This window comes from Camelus ferus, chromosome 26, assembly GCF_009834535.1.
Source record: "Camelus ferus isolate YT-003-E chromosome 26, BCGSAC_Cfer_1.0, whole genome shotgun sequence".
Lineage (NCBI taxonomy): Eukaryota > Metazoa > Chordata > Mammalia > Artiodactyla > Camelidae > Camelus > Camelus ferus.
Genome location: NC_045721.1, coordinates 4,732,740 through 4,759,606, shown reverse-complemented (window position 1 = coordinate 4,759,606; position 26,867 = coordinate 4,732,740). Strand labels below are relative to the sequence as shown.

At 51.0% G+C, this 26,867-nt stretch overlaps 1 protein-coding gene across 1 annotated transcript; it reads left to right on the top strand.

Moving 5' to 3' along the window:
• The first annotated feature begins 907 nt into the window (after window positions 1-907).
• On the top strand, window positions 908-16,871 carry EIF4EBP1 (eukaryotic translation initiation factor 4E binding protein 1). Its single transcript, XM_032468407.1, has 3 exons — window positions 908-1,126; window positions 13,848-14,027; window positions 16,409-16,871. Exons 1-3 carry the CDS (start codon window positions 982-984, stop codon window positions 16,438-16,440), a joined length of 357 nt encoding a protein of 118 aa, XP_032324298.1. The 5' UTR covers window positions 908-981; the 3' UTR covers window positions 16,441-16,871.
• The last annotated feature ends 9,996 nt before the right edge of the window (window positions 16,872-26,867 follow it).

Sequence of the window (26,867 nt, the reverse complement as noted above, 5' to 3'; positions counted from 1 at the left end):
GAACAAGGTCTAAACCCCCGGGGCATTTTTAAAATCCTTTACAATCCGGCCAGATGTTCCTTTTAAACTTTTCTGTCTCCTCTTCCCTTACAAGATGTGGCCAGAGCAGGCTTTTCCGTCCTGCATTAGAGATCTCCTTGAAGAGTCATTCATCCTTTCGTTCGTTCATTCATTCATTCATTCATTCATTCGTTTTAGGAGAGCCTACTAAACCTCAGGCAGCATGGGGGGCGACGGTCCCAAACTCAAAGGGCTGTTAGGAACCTTCTTTGACCAACTTTTACCCCTCCCCCGACGCGCACCCCTACCAACGTCCAGTCCCTCCCCGCCCCACCTCGCTCCAGGTTTAGTCCTCAACACCCAGCTGTGTGGTTTGTCCACGTGGCCGCCTCCCACACCCTCTAGGGGCAAGGAATGTGCATTCTTGGCCCCTCTTCCATGCCTGCCACATCGTAAATGTTCAATGAACTGATGAATGACTAATCAACCCCCACTTTCTCATCTGAGGAACTAGTGCACGGAACAGGGAGGGTTGAGGGGACCTTCCGGCCTCATGTCCTAGTGTTAAAACTAGCCTTCCCAGAGTGGGCCGAGTCGGCTAGGATCCCTGCACAGCCTGAGACCCGCCTCGGTCCCAGCGAGGCATTAACCCAGGTCAGCCTCCCGACCGCCAGTCCACTCAACCTGTCTCTGCCACCGTGGCCCACAAGGGACCCGAAAGGCACAGGGGCGGGCGCAGGCAACGGCGCGCAGGAGGCGGTGGGTAGGGGGCCTCCCACCCAGCGCTGGGCAGGGACGCCAACCCTGAGCCCGGGGGAGGTGGGCTGGGCGGAGGCGCAGCGGGAACTACAAATCCCAGGGGGCGTCAGCTCGAGGGGCGGAAGGGGCGGTCTCGGGCGGGGCGGGCCCGAGCCGGGAGGAGCGAGGCCAGAGGGGCGAGAGGGCCACGCTCCGGCTGCCGGCTGCAGCGCGCGGGAGACCATGTCCAGCGGCAGCAGCTGCAGCCAGACCCCAAGCCGGGCCATCCCCGCCACTCGCCGGGTGGTCCTCGGCGACGGCGTGCAACTGCCGCCCGGGGACTACAGCACCACCCCCGGCGGCACGCTTTTCAGCACGACCCCGGGAGGTAGGCGCTGGCTGCGGGTGCGCGCGGTGGGGAGGACGGACTGGGCAGAGTGGGAGGGATCGGGAACTGGCAGCTGGACGAGACGACCAGGCTCAGGGCCACGGTGATTGGGAAGACCGGCTTCGCGGAGGGGGCCACACGGAGCGAGTGGGGGGCCGCGTCCCATCGCCTGCCTTCTGGGTGCGTCGTCCAGAGTCGCGGCTGAAAATGCCACATTAGTTTCCTTCTTTCTGGGAAAGACAGCTGAGTCCCCGCACGTAAACAAACGCACGCTTCCAGGACTGCCATTTGCCGAGGGGTGCTGCCCCTTGTGGGTGTTGGGGGCTGCTCAGAGGCAGAGTAGGGTGGGGTCGGGATGGCCCACCCATCCAGGAGAGGCCTGGCCTGAAGATTTTAGTGGGGTGGGATGGGCCTTCTCCGTTGGGGTAAATGACTCTGGCAGAGTTCTTTTTCCTTCCCGAGGCACCCCCAGCTTTGGGCTGAGGGTGCTCGTCTGCTCCAGGAGCGCCTCGGCGGCACGGGTGGCAGATTGCCCTTTTACGCGTGTGAATCTCCGGGGAGGGACCTGAGACCGCGGGCCGAGCTGTGCAGAAAAACACGTTCTTTTGTCCGGGGGGAGGGGGGACCGTGTGACCTCCCAGAGGGTGGATGAGGAAGAGGAAGCCGAGCTTGTGCGGGTGAGGGCTAGCCTTGGGCTGCTCTCGGGAGCTTGGCATTCCCTCCCAGCCCAGGAGCCCCGCGCACTGACGCTGATGAAATCTACCCGCGCGTTTGCATGATGAAATCCTCGTGGCTCACTACTTCCCTCCCGTCCTCGCACTGCCCTCGCGCGCTTCTGTCCTTCTCCCCTCCCCTGCGCCCTCTTCCAGCGCTTCTTCCCAAACTACTCAGAAAAACGCCGCAGGTCCTCTGGCGCTGGGCTGAGAGGCGCGGGGCGGGGCTGCAGACTCTTCGCCTGCCAGCGTCGGGGCCACGTGCTTATTTTCTCAGGCAACAGTCCCACCTCAGGGGAGCACAACCAGAGCCAAGGTCCTGGGCTGTTTGATCCAAAACATACAACGTTAGAACTGTTGGGGATCTTAGATGTTCTTGTCCAACCGTGCCACTTTATTCCAGGGAACGCGTGCACTGAGTCCCCAACTTAAAAACCACCTGTCCAGTGCCCAGAATCATACTATTTTCCCAGATTGAACAAGAAATAGCAACCAAGCGTGGAGGGGAGAGATGCTGTCTCTTCTTAATAAAAACGATCCAAGGAAAAGTTCCCAGCGACTGTTACACTGGTGACTCAAATTCTCTTTCCTAGCTGGATGTTATATGGTCTATGCCGTTCTGCTTTTTCTGTGTCATAATGAGTCCACCGGGACCTTTCCAGACAAGCTGGGGGTTCAAGTGAAGGTGTGATCTCTGCTTGATCTGTTCAGGTAGGCTCAGGTAGCCCTGCTTTGCACCTTGCTTGCTACATGGGGTCAGGTCAGGTTGGAAGCGATTGGCAGCCGTGCTGTTTACAGGGAACTCTTATCCACTTCTCACTTAGAACTGAGAAATGGGAGTTTTGGGCAGATCTCAGCCCATCTCCCACCTTTTGAAAGTCTTTAGTTGGGAGAGACGGGAAGGGCCTTCTGCATCAGAGTGTAACTTAGTTTCTGAGGCCAACAGGCAGAAAGCTAGCAGTGCCAGAAACCTAAAACCAACACTTAATTGTCTGGGGCGTCCAGCTGGGGAGGCATAGCTCACAGTCCATAACCCGGAGAATCCAGGCTTGCCTCTGCCTCGGTCAGTGAACCTGGCCTGCCTTGGTCAAGGCATAGAGTCTTCCTCCAAAGCTGCCTCCTTTGTCAGGACAGAGAAGCTTGACCTGATGAGAAAAGGTCATTCCTGGCCCCCTTTTGCTACAGTCCAGAATGTTTCTCAACATGCATATGAATTACCTGGGGAACCTCATCTCAGTGCGAATTCTGGTTCTGTAGATTGGGGGTAAGGCCTAAGAGTCTGCATTTCTCAGTAGCTCTCAGAGATTGGTGTAAGTACCACGCTCTGAGCACTCAGGAATTAGTGGACAGTGGACAGTGACAGCCCTCATCCTTTCCGACTGCTGCGGTCTGACAAAAAGTGATGCTTCTACCCAGGTAAATGTCTCTCGAGGTTGGGTTTGGCATGAGCCCGGCTTTCAATACCCTGTGTGGACAGGAGGTGTCAGAAGCTATTGGAGTTAGTGCTGGTCACTCCTGCTGGAAATGGCACTGCAGTGTTTGTCCCTGGAGCAGCAGATGATTTGAGCCATCTCTGTTCCTATAATTCCGGTTTGCTTTTTGCGGTCATTAACCTGCCACAGGTTGAGCCACTGATCTGGAGAACTTGCAAGAAATTTACTTAAGAGAGTGTCACATATGAATATTTGAATCCGTGGAGTCTTGAAAGTCTCTAGTAACACCATAAGCCAGCAGAACCTTTGAGCGTGTCAGAAAGCTTTCTCCAGCCTCCCTCTGCCAACCTCCACTTTCCCAGTTCCATGTTGGATGTTTGACCCCAAAGCTACTGGGGTTGTGGCTTAGGTGGTTGTCACACCTCAGCCCTGTACCTGGATAAGGTTAATCAGAGGTAAGCAGGTAGGTCTACAGGTGTTAATGGCACCCTATTTGGTTAGACAAACAAAGCCTGTTCTCCTGAAGCTTACCTTGGGGCAGCTCCCAGGTCTGGCTGTGGAACAGACCATGCCGGGGAAGGGGGGTGGGGAGGGCTGAGCACTGAAGCCAGAGCACAGCCAGTGTCCCGAGGCCTTAGTCACAGTGTCTCATTATTAAAGATTAAAAGAACTTGACATGAAGGCAGTGAGGGAAATATAATAGGCCTCTTTTTACACTGACCTGAGCTTCCTTTTAAAGTGTTCAGAACATTCCACACTCTTTGCCTCGTTAAAGACTTTGATGAGGACCCTGTCATAGAACATCCAACTCCCGCCAATGCGGGTGAGCCTCCTTGTTCTTAAGGCCTTCCTGGCATGGGAAGACCGTCTGACCTCGAGGGCTTGGGTTGGAAGTTAGAAAGATGAAGACACAACCTAACGTAGAATTAGAAGCATCGAAGTTGTATCTACAGACTGAAGCAATTAGGTAGACATCGTTTCCCACCCACCCACCCACCCCCTTTGCTTATAGAACTTGTATGATCCTCAAGTGAGAATTGCCTGCTCCAAGCAGTCAGCCTGGTCGGCCTTACCTCCTAATGCAGACACAGCTGTTGGACCTGAATTGCTTTTAGAGGCTTACACATATGTTTTTTTCAATATCCTCAAAGGTGGCAGGGCTTTATTATTTGAAAAAGGAGTTTGATGTTTTTGTTTTTTTTCCATGAAAGAGCAAAAAAAAGCCCTTCATTACCAAATTTGATGAAAAGGGCCAGCAGGATGGGACCATATTTGTCTGTTGGTGTAAAGTAATCTTTACATTACAGGCATTTTCTCCTGTGGATCTGTATTTGATGTCATTCCAGAAGAGGAGTTCGGAAGGGGCAGCATTACTGAAAAAAGGATTACTTCCTAAGGTGAAATGAACAAAAAATGTTCATTGGTGCACAGAGATTGTTGCCTGTCCAAACAAAGGGAAACCTGTTACTTTCCAGTCTTACTGAGATCCATGCCAGTGTTCTTTCTCCACTGTGATTCAGAACAGTGAGTCACGTGTGTTTGTTTACACGCTTGTTCCCTGGGTTAGACAGGAAGTTCTTTCCCAGCCAGCTTACTCATCTTTGTAGCTGCCACCAAGAGTGCCACGTCTGGTGTTTAGAAGGTGAAGGGTTGAAAACGCCGCTGGAATGACAGCATTCTCAGGGTAACCTAATTTCTCTACCAGCAGGCCTGGGTCTCAGCTGGCTTCGTACGAATGTCTAAGTTTTCTTTTCTGTCCTGTCAGTTACAGGGTATAATGATTTATCTTGGAATGTCCCAGGGGCAGGAATTAACTTTCTCTGAACTCTCCCACTTCCCCCAGTATTACAGGTGACAGCGTTATTACCTTTCCCAACTATTATGGAGCGGAAGGTAGAAGGAGGACTTTTATATTGAACAAGTCAGTTTTGGGGTCTGGGACTTAGACACGGGGCTTAATGCTCTTTATTTCCTTGTTTGCACCCGGCATTGCTGACTAGGCAGGAGTAGGTAGCATCTGCCCGGGCATTTGGATGCTCAGCACGTGGGCCTTCTAGTCCACTGCCTGTGCCGTGAAGGTTGGTGCGGAGAACTCAGATATTAGGCCCGGACAGAGATACTTACCTTGATGAGAATGGCTGTAGCATCAGCCATTGCTGTGCAACAAGCCGTCCCCAAATGCAGTCACTTGGATGACAACCAAAATCTGTTATTTCTCTTCATTCTTTGGGCCCACGGGGCCGCCTTTGATCATCTTGCCTGAGTCCATTCATCTGACTGCATACAGTTGGCAGCTGGATTGCCTTGGGCTGGAAGGTCCAGGATGGCCCTAGCTACCTGTCTGGGTGTTGCTGGGGACAGCCAGAAGGTTGAGAGTTCTCTCTGTCCTTGTGGTCTCATATCATTCCAAATGTGAGCTTGTTTTTTTGAGAGGGGGTGGTAATTAGATCTTGTAATTTATCTTTAATGGAGGTACTGGTGATTGAACCCAGGACCTCGTGCATGCTAGACACGCGCTCTACCACTGAGCTATACCACCATTACCCCTAATGTGAGCTTATTTATGTGGCAGTTTCCAAGGCCCCTTAAGGACTAGACTCAGAAGTCACATAATGTCACTTACACTGTGTTCTATTGGTCCAAGCAGACTGTAGGTAGGGTCAGCCCAAATTCAAAGAGATGGGGAAATAACTCCTTTGAATGAGAGAAACTGCTTGTGCAAACAGGGATGGGAGGCGCTAGGGGGGCCACGCATTTAGAGGATCTTACTCAAGGGCCGAGCCTCAAAGAACAGCCCTTGGAGGGAATTTACCTGCCTGCCTGCTGTGTGGCCAGCAGAGCAAGGGCCAGGTGTAGAAGCAGACAGGACATGAGCCCCTAAATCGGTTGTTGATTTAGGAACGGGGGGACACCTTCCTGAAAACACTTGAGTCACAGACCCCATGCCCCGTTTTCAAGGCTTTGGGGCCAGCTCCACAGAGTAAACCGTATAGCTGCCCTGGTGCCAGGCCACTGGGCCATACTCTTGCCTGGTGTCCCACCTCCTCTTACTAACCACTGCCCACCTACCTGCCTTTGGGAACACCCTTCAGAGGAGCCTGTGCTTACCCAGCCGTACCCAGCACTCCCATTTGAACATCCTTGATTTTCCTGGAGTACTGATGACAGAGTAGAGTCGAGTTTCTGAGCCCAGGGGTCCAAAGGTGGGTAGGGGTGAGCATCCCGGGAGGTGCAGGTGGGTTCACACGCGGTGTGTACCCAGTGAGGCATGCAGCATGGAGGTTAAGACCTGGGTCTCTTGCCTTAAAGAACGTGTGCCAGTGAATGGGTCTCCTCTGCTCTTCCGAACAAAAGGGGAGAGTGGGCCAATATGCTAGGGCTGTCATAACAAAGCCTTCAGACTGGGTCGTTTAAACAACAGAAATTTTCTCCTCGACCTAGAAGCTGCAAGTCCAAGATCAAAGTGCCGGCAGAGTTGGTTTATCCTGAAGCCCCCTCCACCCCACCTCCACCCCTCCCCCGCTTGCAGCCCTCTTGCCGCCTCTTCACGTGGCCTTCCCTCCGTGGAATCTCTCTCTCCCGCTACGAGGACACCAGCGTATTGTTTTAGGGCCCCACCCTAATGGCCTCATTTTAACATAATGGCCTCTTTAAAAGACCTTATCTCCAAATATAGTTACACCCAGGTACCCTGGGTTGGGACTTCAACTTGTGAATTAGGGGGGATGCAATTCACTCCAAAAGCAGGGCCCTTCCCCCTTCCAGGGGCCGCATTTGCAGCTGTGTAACGGCTGGGGGGGGCATTCAGAAGAGTTGATGGTGAATTTCGGGGTAGCTTTACCCTGCTCTGCACAGGTGCATGGGGAAAGGAAGAAGCTTGGCTAGCCCTTAGGATTCCTTCAGCTATTTTGTCCTGACCTGTTTCTTTGAAAGCCATGTCCCTCCTGCTTAATTTGCAAATAAACGGGCCTGTTCCCTGATGGTGTCTGAAGGGAGGGACTAGCTGGAAGGCCCTTTGGCGAGCCCTTTTGTCACTCACTGCTGGTCTCATTGTTACTCCTGGACCTGCCTAAGGTTCCTGGCCTCAGAGCAGCATCCCGATCGGGGGTCTCTGCAGAGCTGGTGGTGCCAGGGGCGAAGGGAAATCTTGGAGACAGCACGCTCTGCTTCTCTCACCAGGATTCTCTCCCAGGCAAGTCTGCTCCTCTTGCTAAACAGACTGCCCCGCAAGAAAAGCTGCCCAGATGCACGCAGTCCCTGCCTGGTGCGTAGGGGACGGGGAGGGAGAGCCCTGGTGGACCCGGCACCGCATGCACCTGCCTCCTGGTTGACAGGCACTGCTGGTGCGAGCTGGGTGTCACCCCGCCCGAGGGCGTGGCCCACGCTGCTGGCTTGTGTCTGAGCACGGGCGTTCGCACCCCCACCGGGCCCTGTTGTGAAATGCTCTCCCTTCCCTGGAATGGGGACAGCAGTTCTAGGAATTCCGTTCTTGTACTCTTGCTGGGCCTCCCGTCCTCACGTCCTCCGCTCAGGGGAAGAATGCTTCTGCGGGGGGTGGCGGGGGGGGGCCTCCACGGAAAGCCGGGGACCAGCTCGTCTGGATTTACAGGAGCTGCATCCCCGGGGAGTGGGCAGATGGAGAGGCCTCCCTCTCGGAACACCGTGTTCTGGCCAAACACGCAGAAGGATACTTAGAAGTTTGCAGACCCCCGTGGTTTTCCAGTTGCCAGGACCGGCCCAGGTGTTGTGGGCACACACGGCACTGGTGATGCTCGGGTTGGTGAAGAATTACCAGAGCTCGAGAAGAGTTTAGGAAAGTTTAACAGGGACACTGCTGTAGGTGACAGTGGGCCACGCAGGGAGAGGTGCCTGCGTGAGCGCCCCCGGGATAGGCGTGCAGGGTCTTTTATTGGGGGAAGGGGCAATTTACACAAGGAGCAGGGGCTGCATGATCCATTCTTGCACAGGTACCTGGTTGATTGTCAGATCTGTCCAGACTTCTCTGAACAGTAGGTTTTACGACTTTGATAAGAGCAGGATGTGAGGCCTGTCTGCCTAGGGTGTTGTGAGCCGGGCTATCTCCTGGGGCCATGAGTCTTGTTAGGGTAAACACATCTAGAGAAGATGTTTTATATCTTGCAGAAATGCAGGTATGGGAAGGATCCTGCAGTGGGGAGTGGGGGTTAAGGTGTCAGTAGGCTCCAGGCACACAGAGAGCCCAGGGGTGGGGGTTTTATGATCCCTGAGAGCTCCAGCCGGCTGACTCCACACCAGGCACCTTCCTAATTTCAACAGAGGTTGGTGTTTAGGGTCAGAGGCTGCAAGGGGCCAGCCTTTCTGAGCTTCAGTCCCTGTCTATGAGTTGAGGATAATGTGTCTCCCTTGGCCAGCCGGGGGCAGGGGGGTGGGAATTGAGGAGCACACGGAGCTTACAGCCAGGCAGTGCTGACGTGGTGATGCGATCTTCACGATACTCCGGGGAGGATCTTGTCAGTACCCTCCTCCTAGAGCTGAGGAATAAAGCCGGGTCTCAGGGCGGTTTTGTTTTGTTTTCAGATTTATTTATTTTTTTAATGGAGGTACTGAGGATTGAACCCAGGATCTCTGCTAAGCATAGCACTCTACCACTGAGCTATACCCTCCCCCACAACTCAGGTTTGAACCCAGAACTTCTCCCTCCAAGCCTGGGGCTGGTTGTACCCCTTTAAGCACCTGCCCACAAGAAGACTCTAAAAATAAATGGTTGCATGTCAGAGCTGGAATAGACCCTAGAGAGTACCTACAAAGCCTGGCCTGGGGTTGGTGCTTTAAAAATAGTTTGAATGAGCCTAGAACAAGCCCTTGTTTACGGTGAGGAAACCAGACCGGGGCGGGGGGGGGGGGTAGTTTGGGTGGCTTTATCAACCCCAGCAAACAGATCCTCACCACAAAGCCTGCCTAGAGGAAAAATGCCTTTCTTGCCTTAGGTGCACATCTGGAGTTTTAAAGTCCCAGAGAACAGTGGTTACCAGACATGCCAAAGCTCATGGTGGTTCTTGAAGCCTGTTTCTGTGAACTGAAGAAGGATGGAAGATGCCCTTACCCTCCCCCATCTCCCCATCTATCTCCCCTTTTTCTCCCCCAATTCTCTTTGCAGGGTTGCTTACCTCCCACTGATTTGTCCCAGCTTTTTTTTTTTTTTTTTTTTGGCCCCCATATAACTGATTCCTGGTGTAAATGGGACTGAATAAAGAGTAAAATACATCAGTTAAGCCACACTGGTCCTGGCAATAATGGGGATTTGTTTGGTTAGGGCTTACTTTGTATCCAGCCACTGTGATGACCCACACAGTGACCCTATGAGGTTGAACTGTTGCATCGCCACGGTCCCCATTCTACAGAAGAAGAAATTGAGGCACAGAGACGTAATGGAGTAATAATGCCCAGAGTTGTCTGTGCCAGCACATGGGAGAGCCGGGTCTCTAACCACTAGGCTGTAGGAAGAGCAGCAGGTGTTCATCCCCCAGTGATGATGTTCCCACCCTCTGCCTCCGCGGCCCTGGGACCTCTGGCATCCGGCTGGGCTTATACTGTCCTCATGTTGTTAGGTGATGCATTTAAATGTGCTTTCCGTTAGAAGACAGCCTGAGTTATTCTCTACATGTAGTTTAAGACCCAACTGTGAACTCCCAGCACCCAACAGAATCTCAGCTACACAAATGATTTGAAGTGTTTGGTGGGGGGGGGTGTCTGCCTCTCTCCCCCCCACCCCAGCTCTGCTGGGTGACAGGTTCTGGATTCCCCTGCTCTGCACCTCCATTACCTCCTGGGTCATCCTCAGACCACATCTCCCATGGACCACCCCCCACTTGGGGGCAGTGCAGAATTGGGGTGACATGGATGCTTCTCTGGCTCTGGGGTTTAGGGTCAAGGGGCTTGGTTTCTCTGTCACCAGAGCTACACACGGAATAGATCCCTTCCTGTCCCTGTCAGGTCCCCACCTATGCTTCTGTTTTTAGACACCACATACTTGACTATACTTGTTTGTTTCCAGGTCTTTCTCCTCCAGCTAAACTGTGTGTCTGAGATCAGGGAGCTGTTACTCTGTCTCACTGTCCCTTGGGTCCCTCACACCTGGCATGCTGTGGTCCAAAGGGGTTCAGTGAGTGAATACATGACCTACTCTCCGGGCACAGGGTTGAACAAACATTGGCAGTTGTGTGGGTGAAGGTTAACACTTGTCCCTAGGTTGAGGTAGTCCCCTCCTTGAATACAGCTCCTGGAGTTAAAGTCCAGTGTGGATGGGGCTAGACACAGCTGGAGAGGTGCTGGGGGGTGAGCTCACCACTCCTTCCCCAGCCCTGCAGAGAGTCTCAGTTTGACTTACTTCACTAAGCATAAAGCCCTCTAAGGTCCATCCATGTTGTTGCAAGTGGCAGAATTTCATTCTTTTTTATGGCTGAGTACTATTCCATTGTGTGCATATATACCATTTATATATACCATAATATACCATTATCTTTATCCATTTACCTGTTGATGGATACTTAGGTTGCTTTCATATTACATATTATTTTTATTACTGTGACTCTTGAGAGGCCAAATAATTTGCAACAATAGCATTTCTGTTTTTCTACAACTTAAAAAAATAGAGTTAATAATGGCTTCATTTAAAAATACGCTTAGTTTTCTTTCAAGTCAGTCCTTCCCACACCCGAAAGCCCTTCTAAAATGCCTTAGTATGATTTCACGCATAAAGTTAGACTTCTGGATTTCTTCCCCACCTTTTCCTCTTTCCTAAATGAGCAGAGTTTGGTTGTTCTGGCCCTGCCACATAGCTGCTGACTGACTGCGGGTTCCCAGAAGCCCCTCGCCTTTCTCCGATTTGGGTAGAACACATCCTCCTATTCAGCCTTTAAAAGGAGGGAAATGCCCACATGGCCCAACCATTAGGATGAAGCTTGAGGACATTATCCTAAGTGAAACAAGCCGATTACAACAGAACAAATACGGTGGGATTCCACTTACGTGAGATACCCAGAACAGTCCAACTCAGAGAGACAGAAAGCAGAACGGGGTTGCCAGGGGCTGGGGGAGGGGGCAGGGAGTTTATTTCATGGATAGAGTTTCAGTTGTGCAAGATGGAGAGTCCTGGAGATGGGTGCCCAACAATGTGGGTGTGCTGAACCCCAGTCAACTACATTTAAAAATAGTTCTGGTGGTAAATTTTGTTATTTCTATCTTACCACAAATATTTAAAAAAAAAATCGCTGGGGGCTAGTGAACTTTATAGAACCTCCCCAGAAACTGCCAACCTCCAGGTGTTTTTTTTTTTTTTTTTCCGGTTTGTTTGTTTGTTTGTTTGTTTGTTTTTTGAGACGATTGAATCTACAGCTCTTGGGTCCCTACTCTGTGGTGGGCAAACCAACAAAGAAGCTAAGGTGAGAGGGGGCAGAGGGATAAAGAGGTAAGGTGCCAGGCCAGGAGGACTGAGAAACAGAGAAAAGTGGTCCCTCCCATCTGTGAAGCCAGGACATGCCCCCTCAAGGAGACGGCACCATTTTCTCCATTTGTAGCTCACTGGGCTTGCCTCACAGCCTTCACGCTGCGCATGTGAAGCCCGCAGCCCTCCATGTGGCAGATGAGGAACCTGCGTGTCACAGGTGAGGCCCAAAGGGGGAGGGGCGGGCACAGAGGCACAGGGTCGGCAGCAGAGCCTAAAGTCTAGCTCGGGTTCTGTGCTCTTGGCCGGGCGCCCCTCCCCCTAAGAAACGTGAGCTGTGAACTTTAGTCCTCCTAGGGATGAGAGGAGGGCAGTCAGCCCTCTCATCATTGCCTGCCAGACGAGGAGAGGAAGACCGGGTGGCCGCCTAGACAGGCCGGAGTCTGACCGGGCCGACAGGAACAAGTCGGCCAAGTTCATCCTTACGTATCTCTCTCCATCCTCTGCTCTTCAGCAATTCCGGGTCCTCCTCAGCCCTGGGAGCAGCCCAGTCTCATTAACTCGTGTCAGAGCTCAGAGATGCAAATTGGTCCCTCTCCTCTCCAGGGGATAATAGGCAGACAGTGCCTAACATCGAGAAGTGAATCTCAGCTTTGGAGTGTCACTCATCAGAGCCCTTCAGTGAGGGAGAGATTTCAGGGCCTTGACAAGGAAGGGCGTGCCTGAAGTCCTGGAAGCCTGGTTCTAACCTGGGATCGTTCACTGTCCGTCTGCAGCCTTTTTTCTTAATCTGCATTTGTGTTACTTATTTTTGTATATTTTTTTTTATTGCAGTATAGTCAGTTTCCAATGTCGTGTCCATTTCTGGTGTCATCTGCAGTCTCTACCTTGCATTCTACTTGTAGACACATATTTGGTATTTCTCTTCACCTCATCTTCCCTTTTAAATTTAGTTTTTACTATTTGATTATGTATATTACACATTATGAAACATATTACATGTACTCTTATCATGTTAAATTATAGCCTATTGTATATATTAAACAGAAGCTTGATGTCACAACTATATATGGAAAACCAGATTCACTTGCCATAAATAGAAGGTAGCTATAAAAAGAAATACAATGACAACAAGACAGTTTTAAATTCTAGCTGGATTCCTCTGCCTGCTACAGGCTTTGAGCCTGAGGCCTGCCCTTTGTTGAGAAGGGAGTTATCAGCATTTATGAGGGAGGTGCTATATTACTGGGGGACACTGGTGCTTTAGAGATAGGATCATACAAGGACCAGTCCTGAATAACCTCACTCTTCACTGTTATTTGATAAATCAGCTGGCCTCCCACAAGGCTCCTGGGTCCTCTGCTTGAGAAAACACTCCTTTATAAGTGTCTCTCAAGGAGCTGTCCTGACTGGAGGGGTCCTGGGTTGGTTTAAGGATAGTCAATAATTCTATCAGACATGGTTGCCACCCCCTAGGGTGACATTTGAGAAAGGAGAGTGAAAATTAAAGGAATGGAGTGCAGACTGTGTACCAACCCTGAAGGGTAGTGACACGTCAGAGTGGATGGGGAAACGGCTGCCAGGCGGAGTGGGGGACAGAGAGGGGTGGTCAGGGGAGGTGGGCTGAGTTAGTTACAGAGAGCCTCTGTGGGGTGGGAGATCCCGGGTGTCACTCTTCCACAGAGTTCGGGCAGGAAAAGTTCTCATTTTTACTAGCTAGAGGGATCACTTAATTTTTTGTTTGCTCCTTTGTAAAATGGAGTTTAAAATGCTGGATACCCCACAAGGGCCTGTGAGGATGGAATCGAAAAATGCATTAAAAAACGCACTTTCTCCGCTGTCAGATGTGATGGTCCTGAGTTTTAACACCAAGCACAGAGTCGGGGAGTGAGTTGATGAGCTCTGAGGTGAGAGCACAGGGAAGGAAGGATGCGTTCAGGTGGCTATCGGAGTGCCCGCGGATGGGAGTCAGGGCAGTTTGGTGGCAGCAGAGTCCTGGGCTGCAGCCAGGCATGGAGTGAGCCTCACTCCTCTGCCCAGGCTTTTGCAGGAAAACCAGATACCTCTGCTGCAGTCACGCCTCAAAGAAGTGGGAAAAAGAGCATGTAGGGCGGCTTTGAGACGGCTTAATCAGTGTCCCCGCCCCCTTCCAGGTACCAGGATCATCTACGACCGGAAGTTCCTGATGGAGTGTCGGAACTCACCTGTGACCAGAACGCCCCCGCGGGACCTGCCCACCATCCCGGGGGTCACTAGCCCCACGGGTGAGGAGCCTCCCATGGAAGCCAGCCAGAACCACCTGCGCAGCAGCCCAGAGGACAAGCCGGCAGGCGGTGAGTGGCGGCTGGGGAAGGGAACGTGTGCGGTCCCATCTGGTCGAGGGAATTCCAAGGTGGGGTATGATGGTGACTGCCCCACCCTCCGTGGAGTGGCCCAGAGCCCAGATGTCGGGGTGGGGGTGGGGGGGCGGGGCTGTAGAACTTTCATCTGGACCAACTTTCCCCGTGAGAGGGGCCCAGGAACACTAAAGGCGATTTGGCCTCATCAGTAATCTCACTGGTGAAGAGCTTGTTTGAAATGAGAGGGGAGCAGTCAGCCACTTTGATAAGCACTTTGATAACCTTTATATGATTGTCCCTGAAGCCTGTCCATGTGTCTGCAACACTTGGAACATACCCACGACATTCAGTGTGCGGGAGGTGCCTTATCAAAGGCGCCGTGTCCTCACCCTCTAGGAAATCACATGTCTGGATCAGAAAGGCATCTAGGGCGCCTTCTGTCAGGGTGTTGTCCATGGTTCTCCATGAAGACAGTAGAAACAGTGAAATGAGTTGTTTCTGCAGGGTTTATATATGTGTGTGTGTGTGTGTGTGTGTAGCAAAAGCTTTTAAAGATTTTATTAGCAAAGCAAAAGTACACCTCCAGGAGGGGAAGGCAGGCTGATCCAAGAGCCGATAGCAGTGGTCTTTGTCCCTTCTCTTACACCCTGGTTTAGAGGTAGTCTCTGGATTGACAGCTCTTTTCCCTGGTATTTCTGCAGGTTTGACATGGGGGTCCTTCCTGGTGTCTGCCCCTCTCCCCTCCACCCAGCTCCCTGCCTCCCCATCTGGTAATCAGAGCAGCCAACCTGGCAGAGGTGTGTGTGAATTCACTCTCTGTGGCATCGGGACCGAGCGCTCCCGCTGTGGGAGGATGCAGCATAAGCCCTTGCATACAACCTGAGTCAGCCTGGAACCTGCTGACCCTTCACCGGAAGGCAGTCTATCAAGCCCAGACAGGAAGCAGCTGGGACCTTGGGCTGGACTGGCTCTGCTGACAGCAGCAGAACCATCTCTCCGGGGCTGGCAGGATGTGATTCATAATTACCTTGGGAACCCTGCCACCCGAGATGGGCCAGGGTTGCCTCACCTTCAGACTCAGGGAGCAGTGGATGGAAGAGGGGTGGCCCTGGGCACACACAGAGAGCTGTAGGAGGGACTGGCTCCCCCCAGGCAGCCTTGCTCCCTGCCCTTTGTTAAAGGACTAAGAGAAGGATGGATAGACTCATGTGGTCGGTCCCCAGCTTTCTGCCTCAAACCAACGACTGGACGTTGAGGATGTGGAGGTTGTCGACGCCTGAAATTGGCATGTCACCAGTACCTGAAGGCTGTTCATCACCTTCACTTGCACACCCTGTTCCCTCCCAGTTTCTAGAGCTGCTCTGTCCCCAAACAAATGCAGGTCAGCCCAGCAATTCCCCCGGCGCACAGCTCTGACCCCCTCAGTAACAGCCTGGCAGTCCCCACGGTTGCTGGGATGGGGTGTAGTGGAGAGGGAGGGACGTAATTTTCCATTTTGCTTAACTGGATATAAGAAGCCAAGGCGCCTGCCCTTGGATCCACGTATTGTGTACACAGAACCAGAAGAAGAGTTGTTCCCCTGTGGGGGTCAGAGCAGGCATCCTGCCATGGGGAACCTTGGAGCAGCCTGGCCCTGGAGATCAGGAACGAGGCTTTCCATGAAAAGGGAAACAACCTTCTGCAGCCTGAATTATTTAGAAAATTTAATGGTAAAAGTTGGGTGAAGGCAGTGAGTGGCTCAATTACCCAGGCGACTGCTTTACTGCGAGGTTAGGCTGCTCCGTGGGTGATCGGATGTACGCCTAGTAGGTTACGGTGCCGTTTCTAACCCAGAAGCTGGCACGTGTGTTCAAACAGGTTTCATGTTTAAGGAATGTTTGTCCAGTGGAGTTGCATGTATTTCAAATCCCAAGGAACCATTCACTCTTATTAAAAATAATAAAAATTTTACAAAATTCAGGGCTGTCACCTCTCCTGTGGGGAGATGTGGTTTCTCCACTGTTCATTTGTGGGTTTTTTGTTTTGTTATTTTTCAGGGAGGGGGAATTAGGTTTGTTTGTTTGTTTATATTTATTTATGTGAATAGAGGTACTGTGGATTGAACCCAGGACCTCCTGTATGCTAGGCATGCCCTCTACCACTGAGCTCTACCTTCCCCACTCCGCTGTTCACTTGGGGTTGGGGAAGAGAGTATTTCCAGGAATATATTTCCAGGAACTCCTAGTTCTGCTTGGACTCTTTGGCAGCACAAACCTGGCCCCTGCTTTCCTCTTAGGAACAACGGGTCGGAAGGCCGTGCCTCTTCCTGGCCTCTAGAATGTCAGCCCTACCATGTGCCCATGGCTCACCTGACCCTCTGTCCCATCTCTCCCCAGGTGAAGAGTCACAGTTTGAGATGGACATTTGAAGGACCAGCCATCGGATGAAGCAATGCCTCTGGGCTCCAATGGCCCCTCTCGGGAGAAGAGCCACACCAGCCAGGCCTTAAGCAAGCGACCATCCTGCGCAGGCGTAGGGCGCGGGGTCGGCCACCCCAGCCCCTTGCTCCCTCACTCAGGGCACCTGCTCCCCCTTCCTCTTCATGGACACCAGCAGATTACCTCCATGTGCCTCCGTCCCTGCAGGAGCTGTCACCCCAAGGAGAGGGACCTCAGGCACACCCTGCAGCCCAGGGCAAGCCAGTGGACACAGACAGGAGCCCTTCTGAATGGTCCTTCGGCTCTTCCGGCCCCGTCCTCTGGGGGCGCACCCGCCCCTTCCTTAGGTCGGTGTGGAAAAACTCCCCTCCCTCCCTTCCCAAGAAAGGAAATAAAAGCCACCTTCGCCCTAGGGCCCAGAGTTGGCCCCTGTCTGAGCTCTTTTCAAGTCTAGCTAACATCGACTACTATGTGTCCAGTGCTTGTCAACACTTTCTGTGTATCTCACTTGACAGTCACACGGATCATGTCAGGTAAGCAGAGCAAGTCTTACCTTCATCGCACAGCTCAGAGGAGGGAACGGTGCAGCCTGGTCTATGACAGACGGGCTGGGCTTCAGCTCTGCTGCTCTCCATCTCTTGTTTTTCAGCGGTGGGTGCTGCCTCTTTTCTGGGCTGTGTCCCTGCCCCCCAAACGTGCCCAGTGACTCAGCCCCCTTTGCTCTGTGGCCCCCTTCCCTGCAAGTGTCAAAGGGAAGACCCTGAGCCTCGGCCAACTTAGTCTCCTTGAACCTGTGCCCCGGGTGTTTGTCCAGTGTTCCTTTGTGTGAACGGCCATGGGGGCCCAAATGTGAGCAGCTCTCTGCCTTGGGGATTTCACTGAAATGTTAACTTTCTCCATAAGAAAAGGTGGCATAAAAGAGATTATAAAGGGTTGGGTACCGGCGAGTAGTCCATGCAAGGAGGGCTTCATGGAGGTGGTGCTACAGCTGGGTCCCAAGAATGAGTGGCTGGGGAGAGGTAGGAACCATGTCGCCAAGGTCACGTGGTCTTGGGGAACCAGGCTGTCCAAGGCCAGGACATCAAGTTGCCTGCTTTGGCCAGAGCAGGCAATTTGTGTGGGTGTGGGTGGCTTTTATACCCAGCCAAAAAAGGGGGGCCAGATTTCTAAGGGCCTTGAACGCCAGCCAGAGGAATTGCTGAGACGCAGCAGGTGTTTCTCATCACAGAGTGTGCTAGGGGATAGATGGCCTTGGATCAGGAGGCAGTGGCTGACCTGGATCTTACCAGCTCTGGACTCAACATTTGTCACCCTGCCATTTGGGGAGCAGCGGGCCTTCACGGACGTGTCCCTTTCCTAGCCTTTTCTAGAGCTGAGCAGGAGTCTCCCCCTCACAAGGACTGAGGCAGCTGGAATCCCTGTGCCTGGTGATGGTGTGGAAGTTGTTGGCTCCAGTCACACAGCATATCCTTTTCCTACAGATAGGAAGTGAGGAGATAGAGGGGCCACCACCAGAGCAAAGGCAACGAAATCTCCAACTAGGATCAGACTAGAGATTGGATCAGCTCCCTAAGCCCTTGGCTTCCACTAACAGCACCTTACTTCCACCGGGCATCCAACCAGAGGTCTTGCTCACAAGTCTGCGTGATCAGATCAGGTCCATTACCCTTCTTGATCCTACCTCTCAGGGTCCAAGAGGGTAAAAAGCTGGCTTCTCTGACCATAAGAAAATTGTTCACAAGTTGTGAGCCTTTCCTGCTGAACAAAAGTGTTCCCCAGAAAACCCAGGTCTTCCTTGAGCATCACCCTGGCTGGGTGCTGTGCGGTGGCAAGGATCCACAGCAGTCCTTGTCCTCGGGGAAGTTAACATCATTGTCCTCAGAGAGATAAGTCCCATGGTCCAGTGTAACGCCCACTGGGATAGTCTAGGAACTTTGTGGTTGGGCTGGCCCACCCTCTAGCATCAGCAAAAGCACTTGTCACCCCCATCAGGGAATCCAGTGACAACACTGGGGCAGATGTCACATGCAATGAACCAGGAAATGCAAAGGACAGTTCTAAGCTGTAAGTGTGTGTTTCCCAAGGAGCTTACAACCTGATCTGGAGATGAGGGGTCCTATAGCCGGTGAGTAAAAGGACACAGTGATGTCATAAAGCAGTACTTACGTGATCATTGGATGCGTGGGGGCTGTCAGTGCCAGGAGCGCAGGGGATCTGAGAGCCTTCACAGAGGAGGAGAGACTAGGACAGATAGGGTTTTAGTTTCAGGAGGGCCTCCCTGGATCGTGAATGACCTAAAGTACGAGGGACAGGAGAGCTGTTGAGCTGGAGGCATGTCAAAGCTGTTGGATTTTCTATACATGAAGGAAGAAGCTGATCAGAGCCATGGAGATGGGAGAAGGGGAGGCTTGACCGCACTGGGTGAGGTGGAAGGAGGGGAGAGGCCACGGGGGTCTCTGGTCTGAGTGAGCCAGAAAGAAATGCCAGCTTCAGGGCTTCACAGTAAGCGGTGAGAAGGCCAAACCCAGAACACGGGAATGACCCAACCAGCCTAAGCAGAGCATCAGGACCTGATCGAGTGATTTTTCCAGCCTCTGCTGCTGTCATCTCTCCAACTCCCAGGCAGCCAGGCGGAGGTACCGGCAGAGGCCATCTTTCCACTGGCACCCTTTAGTGTGACAGTCACCATTAAACGACTCAAAAGTAAGGCCCAGGGACACAGGGCCAACCGAGAGATGCTGTGGTCTGAAAACCAGCGCTTTGGGAAGGGTGGGCTTCGTCAACAGACCAGCAAATGTCTTTTCCAGCTGTGTCCACCTCATTCTGATTTCACAAGCCTCTGCTAAGCCTCATCTGTACCCAGCATGATGCAAGGCATTGAGGCAAAACAAGAGAACCTCAGGACAGACGCCTGAGAAAAAATGGAATATTCCAAGGAGGCGTGATGAAGTGCCCATCAGAGTGACAGGTCAGCAGGCAGGAGCAGGTGACAAGTGCGGAGGACACGGAGGCTGCAGGGGAAACTGTGCATAGGTGTGTCTGGAACGAACATTGTGTGAGGCTGTGTGTGGGCAGCACAAGATAAACTGAGATCGGATGGCTTTGATTATTGGGGTGGGGGGAGAACATTGGTTAAGTGCTTTCCCTCTGCCTGGAGTTTTACTGCAATCTTACTTATGGCCCCAATAACGTAAGGTAGGTGTTTTTATTCCCAGTTTACACATGTCCGTGACTCGTGTGCATCAGAATTCAGATTCCAACTTCTATCTGTCCAGCTTCAAAATCCATGCCCTTTTGCGGGGGGGGGGTGATTATGTTTACTTATTTATTTTTAGAGGAGGTACTGGGGATTGAACCTAAGACCTCATGCATGCTAAGCATGCACTCTACCACTGAGCTACACCCTCCCCACCCAACCCATGCTCTCTATGCCATATTGGTTGGAACTGAGGCCTGGGCAAATGAAGATTGATAGCATTTTCTCACTTATGCAAACACTATTTATTGAGTGCCCACTGTAAGCCTACATGCAGACACTGTTTTAGGCACTGGAGATAGAGCTGTGAGCAGAGCAAATCCCTTTCCTTCTGGAGCTGACCTTCCAGAATATGCAACCTGCCTTTAGGGGCTGAGGCATGAATGTTCTTGCTTTGTGCATCTGGCTTTCACTGCTGAAGTCACAGATCTGGCCTTTTCAAAATAAGCTTCAGAACTGAGCACGGCCAAACCTCCCTGCCCACCCCTCCCCCACCCGAGCAGAGGACATGCACCCCTTGCTGTGGGACAGTTAATCCCGTGCAGAAGAGCCAGCACCCCAGGGAGGGGCAGTAGATGCCTTGGTTTCTGGAAGCAACTAGAACAAAGCCTCCCTCCTCGTCTGCAGCCGGTTAAAGGAGCATGGTAAAGTAAGGAAATTGCAGATTAATTGAGAGGAAGTATGAGCCACAAAGATTCGATTTTCTTGAATGCACACATTCCAAAGAGGATGATTTGAATGTGTCTTGCCAGGAGAGTGACAGAGAGGAGGCTCCGTGGCCAGAATGGAGGTCCATCCCCTCTTCCCCCAACTGTTCAGAGGCCAAAGCACAGGGAGACAGTTTTAAAAGGAAGAACTTTGCGCTGTTATTTTGTTCCTTATTCTAAGGTTCTCAAGAGGAACGAAGGTTATTTTCTAATTATGATATGCAACTCAGTGCTGCCTCCTGCTGGGGGACTTCATTAACATCAGTTACTTCATTCCCTTCTGTTACGTGAACACAAGTGAAGGGTGGTACCTGTAGTCTAACTTTTCCCTAGTCCCTCCACCCCAACGCAGGAGAGGCAAGACTGCTCTCCAAAAGACACTCAGGACTCTGAACTGTTCGAACTTCCTTAGACTGTAGGATAGGTTCCAGTTTGCATTGGAATCCTGAATTTAGTAGTTGCCAGGGATACTGCTTTGGGCATCCGGATTCCTGGTGTTCCTCTTACTTGATGCAAGTAATAAACCCTTCTCCTTGGGGCGAGGCGGGGGGGAGATGTAGTACACTCAGGTGACCCCACAGCTCCTGGGACAGTTTCCATGGTGACCCCTCCAAGGACCACCAGGAAGCCCATCCTCAGCCGTGTCTCCTGGCTCCCAAGCTGAGCCTCTTAACTCAGACGAGGGAGCTTTCCAGCACATCAGAACGCTCTGGTGTTCTGCACGGTGACCTTGACACCCGAATAGTCTGTAAGCCTGATGCACTTGGCCACTCCTTTACTCAAGTCCCTGACAAATCATGCTAGTGGTCTGATTTGGGGAAAAGTAATACGACTTCCTCTCTCCATAGACAGCAGCGTACATCAGCCTTTCCAGGTCAAGCGGTGATCCCACTGCCCAGAGACCAAAGAGATCTTTGCTTGTGGGCACTTAGAGTGTGTGCCCTGGGTTTTGTCCCCTCCACCTATTCGGCCCTGGGTTTGGGAGCGTCCAAACTACAGAGGAACAAGAGGGGACCAGCATTCTTCTCTGTGGCCAAGATTTAATTGGAGAGCCACTCAACAGGCAGTGGCTAGTCCCTCCATTGTCAGGATGACCTCCAACCAGAACTTCTGGCTACTGCCTCCTCTCTCCATCCCAGACACTCCAGTTCCTTCTTCTTTACCACAGACTTGACAGCTTCCTTCATGTTCCTGCAGGGTTGAGGTTGGGCCATTGCAGCCAGGAGGGAGAGCTGTTGATCCTGACCTGTGAGACAGCCGGCCTGCGGTGTGTGGTACCCACGTGGGCGCTACACACCGTGTACACGGCCAGATGGGGATTCAGGGCCAGTACGGGGTGGGTAGCAGAGGGCCCTGGCTCTGGGGCCTGCATCGTGAACACTTAAATCCTTGAGGGGGTCACTGCATTAAAATTTATGGTTCACTCAGAACCTTCCTTTTGTCAAGAATGGGAAAGAAAGGAGGTCGTGACTTTATCTTTCCCATCCATCCCCGAATGAGGCAAGCTCACGCTTAGGTGTCCCCTACTTCAAGTCTCCTCTGATAACTGCTGCCCTCTTGACCTTTCCCAGATATTTGGGTGTCCTGAACCCCACAGCTTCCCTTACACTATGACCTCCTCGCTTCACCTCATCCCCTCCACTTCCAACACAGCAGCCATCTACCACATGGGAGCCTCTCCCCAGAAAAACTCCCCAGGGCCTAACCCACGCATTCCAAACAGCCCCTATCACAACAAGCTCCCTGAGGAGCCACAGGAAGGCTGCATCTTGCTTGGATGCTGTGATTTTAAATAAACACATCCTTGATCTCGCCCCAGTTCTGGCACAGAGCTCCTGAAACCTTTGGCATTTCCTGTGATGAGAGTGATAAAGGTGTCTTCTGGTTTGTTAATGAGGTGACTTTTGGAAATCTAAAGATGCCGGGCACAGGTCACTAGGGGAAGCCAACCATGCCGTTAGAAGTTTGGAACTTTAGCCCTGACCTGCGAAGGGAGAGGGGCTGGAAATTGAGTTCAGTCATGAACAGCTAATGATTAATCAATCATGACTTAATAAAGCCTCTGTAAAAACCCAAGAGGAGAGGGTTCAGGGAGCACCCTATGTTGGTGAATACACAGAGATCTGGGGAGAGTGGGGTGCTTTGAGAGAACACGGAGCTCCGTGCCCTTTCCTCATATCTTGCCCTATGCAACTCTTCCATCTGGGAATAAACTGAGTTCTGTGAGCTGCTCTAGCAAATGAACTGAATCCAAGGAGAGGGTCGTGGGAATCCTCTGATCTCTAGCCAGTGGGTCAGCGCAGGTGACAAGATGGACTTGCTATTACCATCTGAAGTCATGAGGTGGACAGTCTTGTAGGATTAAGTCCTATGGGATCAGATGCTCTCTCCAGGTAGGTGGTGTCAGAATCGAGTTAAATTATAGGTCACCCAGTTGATGTCCAGAATTGCTTGTCGGTGTGGGGTAACCCCCTCTCCACACACTGGGACTGGTACCAGAATTAATAGGTGCCCTCTTAACACTTAGAATGGGCCCTGAGCTTCCAACACTGTTCCTTCTCTAGCTCCCCCCTGCCACATCAGCGATTCTTGACTTGAGAGAGCATCAGAATGGCCTGGAGGGCTTGTTAAGACACTGGTTGCTGGGCAGGACCCCCTACATTTCTAATTCAGTAGGTCTGGAGTGGAGCCTGAGAATTTTCATTTCTCCCAAGTTCCTGGGTGATTCTGACACTGCTAGTCCTGGGGCCACACTTCGAGAACTGCTGGCACAGATCTCCTAAACCCTTTGGCATTTCCAGTGATAAAAGTGATGAAGGTGTCTTCTGGTTTGTTAATGAGGTGACTTTTGGAAATCACTTGATGATTTGATGGCATCAGCTCTACCAGTCCAAGCCTAGCACGGCAAGCCTACTTTCGCTGCAGGAGCCAGAGTGGAGAACCAGCCGGTCGGTGCCCCTGGGTCCTTGGATAAGGCAAAAACAACCTGTTTCCAAATGCCTCAGGCTCCAGAGGAGCCACAAGCTCAGCCCTCTGGGTTGCTGTCCCCTAGGGGGACAAGCCTCATTTATAGGAGAGAGATGCAGTTCTATTCACCAACAAATATTTCTTGAGTACTTTCTATGTGCCAGGCACTGTGCTAGGTAGGTGTCTGAGATCCATCAGAGACCAAAACAGTTGAAAAATCCCTACCCACGTGGAGATTACCTCTTTCTAATAAAAGGACGAGTAGAACTCTTCAAATGTGTTTAGTAGGACCCAGATACCTGGTTACTGGAAGTAATCTGGAGTGTTCAGTCGATCCACTTTATAAACACTAGAGATTAAGGACCAAAAGCTCAGGCAGAGACTAAAGGAATGTTCCCTTGAGATAAAGCAACGCAATAATTATCATCTTTTGGACAGTTGTAACAAACACAAAGTACTGTGTTTTGCTTCATAGATGATAAGAACACTGGATTATGAGTGGAGGTGGTGGTGGAGAGAGCAGAGGGAACCCTAGGAGTCAGAGTCCTGGGCATCTAACCAGCTGCTCTTTTTTAGGAAAGGATAAGAAACTTTCACAAAGGCTGGTGCAGGGATGGGACGTCCTGGCTTCCATACAAGTCCTCTCCCATGGATGCTGAAGCCTCCTCGGAGTCAAGAATCCTCTCTATAAAGTACAAATACAATTCTTCTGGAGGGCTAACACTTTTCATCTTTGCCAGGTTGCTGGATGTGATTCTTGGGCCCCAGCTCCAGTTGGCAAAGAATATAACTATCTTTTTATAATTGTCGACTGGAAAAAAAAAAGCACAACCTAGAAGCTGAGAATTATGTCTTATTTGGTAGAAAAAACTGAGGACTTGAGCCCAGAAGACAGCCTTTCAGATAGCTCTGAGGAACTGCTCCAAAGAGGTAAGGGAGGAGCCAGGATATATAGGAGTTTTGCAACAAAAACCAGGTAGTCAGAACATCAAAAGATTACTGTTAAAAAAAAAAAAAAAAGACATCTCATATAATGAATTTTGTGTGTTTTTCTGTGTATGGGAAGATGCAAGAGGCTGGGAATCATTGAAATCATTCCTTTGATGTGCATATTAGGGCCAGCATCCTGCTTTTCTCCATCCTGAGTCCCCTCAGGGTGCACCTTCAAGGGCTGCATTGACTGATGGCTGGATGGTTTGATGGCCGCAACATCCTTTGTTTACTGATATGACAGGGACATTTTTCATCCACATAATTCATAATTTTTCACCCAGCATAATTTCTCTTTATATTCTCTTTATATTGCTTTATATAATCCGACAGAATTTCTCTTGAACTTTGTCCAGTTGTGGGTAATATACCCAAGCTTACTCTGAGGCTCCTTTGTCTTCCCGGGAGATTGTTTAAATCTGTGGGAGAGGGACTCAGGTGTCGGGGGAGGGGTCAGCTGTCCCTTGATGCTGTCCGCCCACTTAGGCATCCACTGAGCCGTCCCTCACCCCATCTAGTTATGGGCCCATGTGAGTCATTGAAGCCCTAGCTCCCTCTGCTACAAACCTAGGACACGGGGGTTTTCCTGCCTCTCCTGCCAGGCCATGGCACCCACATCTCTGCAGTCTGAGTCCCCGTCTAGATTTACTCCATGGTCACTGCCTTCTCATATCCTGGGTAATCTCTTTGTGTGGGAGAAGCATTTATCCCAAATATTTTAGTTTTGTTCAGAGTGCTTATAACCGACTTCTTTTTCTGTCTGGAGGCTGTGAGGCACATTAGAACCACGTGGAAAGCTTTTTTTTAATGCTGGGTTCAATTATATTGTCTAAAGGGTCTTTTAGTTCTTTTTTTTTTTAAGCTCCCCAGGTGATTCTAATGGGTGAGGGTAATTAGGTTTATTTATTTAAGGGAGGTACTGGGGATTGAACCCAGGACCTCGTGCATTCATGCTTGATAGGCATTCACTCTGCCACTGAGCTAGCCCCGCCCCAACTCCCCAGGTGATTCTAATGCAAAGCCAGGGTTAAGTACTTTGAGGGAAGGAAGAGGGGGAGGGGTGGGGCAAGAAGACTGAAAAAGGGAAGAGAGGGAAAATGGGCTATTTCAGGCCTATTCTGCTACATTAGCTAATAGCGAAGCAGCATCAGGTATTATGAGCTCTATACAAAGCGCTGTTGAAAGGGAACGAAAGGCTAGTGGAGAGGTGAAATGAGGATAGAAACACTCTACTCCCTGTTCCAGGAGTGGTCCTCAGGCCAGCATCTCTGCTATCAACTGGGAGCTTGTTAGAAAAGCAGAAATCTCAAGCCCCACCCCAAGATGTTTGGCGTCTGTGAAGTGTCCCGGGTCAAGGTGGGATGGGTGTCCAGGTGGTAAAACAATTTATCAAAGACAAAGGAAAGGGGAAAACTCAAAGATGTGTATCAGATTATTAGGGGTACGCTGCCACAGACAACAGCTGGCCACACTGATAAGAGGTGCCTTCATGAGCCCTGAGGACCTGCTGTTGGGGTCTTTTATAAGGTAGGGTCACAAGGTGCCAGATCGGCTTGTGAAAAAGCCTCTGACTGGTTGTAGGTGAGGTAAGAAATTTAGGGTCCGTGAAGGGCGATGGGGTTTATGACTGATAAATTGGGATGAAACAAGCTAGCCTGGGCTATTGTGAGATTAGGCATTCCCTAGGGCTGTTCGCTTGTTAGGGAGAATACACCCAGTAAAGAATGTACTTTATCTGTTGAGGGATCTCAGGCAGACATCTGAGAGCCCAGGAGTGGGGGGCTTTTGACTTGGAAGGACGCCAGTTGGCCCCACCTGAAGCACTGCTCTAGCCACTCCAGTTGGCCCTCCATATCATCTTCTGCATCCGTGGATTCAACCAATCTCAGATCAAAAATATATTTTTTAAATACCAGAGAGTTCCAAAGAGCAAAATTTGAATTTGCCATGCACCGGCAACTATTTATATAGCATTTACATTGTATTAGGTATTATAAATAAGTAATGATTTAAAGTGATGTGCATAGGTTATATGCAAATATCATGCCGTTTTATATAAGAGACTTGCGCATCCGGGGATTTTGGTACTGTCTGGAGCCCTGGAACCAGTCCCCCTCAGATACTGAGGGATGACTGTATTTTGCTAAGGGCAGGCTCCTGGGAGGAGGAAGAAGTTCTGAAAGTGGGTTGTTATGTTGCAGGAATTTCTAGAAATCTTCATTCATCTTGGAGGAAACAGCAAGAAAATATTCATGCAAGAGGTGAGTGTGGGTGCTGACAGAGAGACATAAAGTGGATTTATTTATTAAAATTAATTTATTTATTAAAATGTGGGTCAGTTTCTGCACTGAAAAGTTATTCAGCCACAATTAGAATCCAGTGTAGTTCACCTGTATCTCTGTTTTCTTTTTAAATGAGAAGAAAGTCCTCAGTCTCTTAAGGGTCTGGAACATCTTTTTTTTCTGCTAAAAAGATGATAGAAATAGCGTTGTCGAAC

Bases quoted from the DNA above. Each gene is read 5' to 3' on its own strand.
- EIF4EBP1 (XM_032468407.1), top strand. From the start codon at position 982: ATGTCCAGCGGCAGCAGCTGCAGCCAGACCCCAAGCCGGGCCATCCCC. The intron at 1,127-13,847 runs GTAGGCGCTGGC...GCCCCCTTCCAG, and splicing joins TTTCAGCACGACCCCGGGAG to GTACCAGGATCATCTACGAC. The intron at 14,028-16,408 runs GTGAGTGGCGGC...ATCTCTCCCCAG, and splicing joins AGAGGACAAGCCGGCAGGCG to GTGAAGAGTCACAGTTTGAG.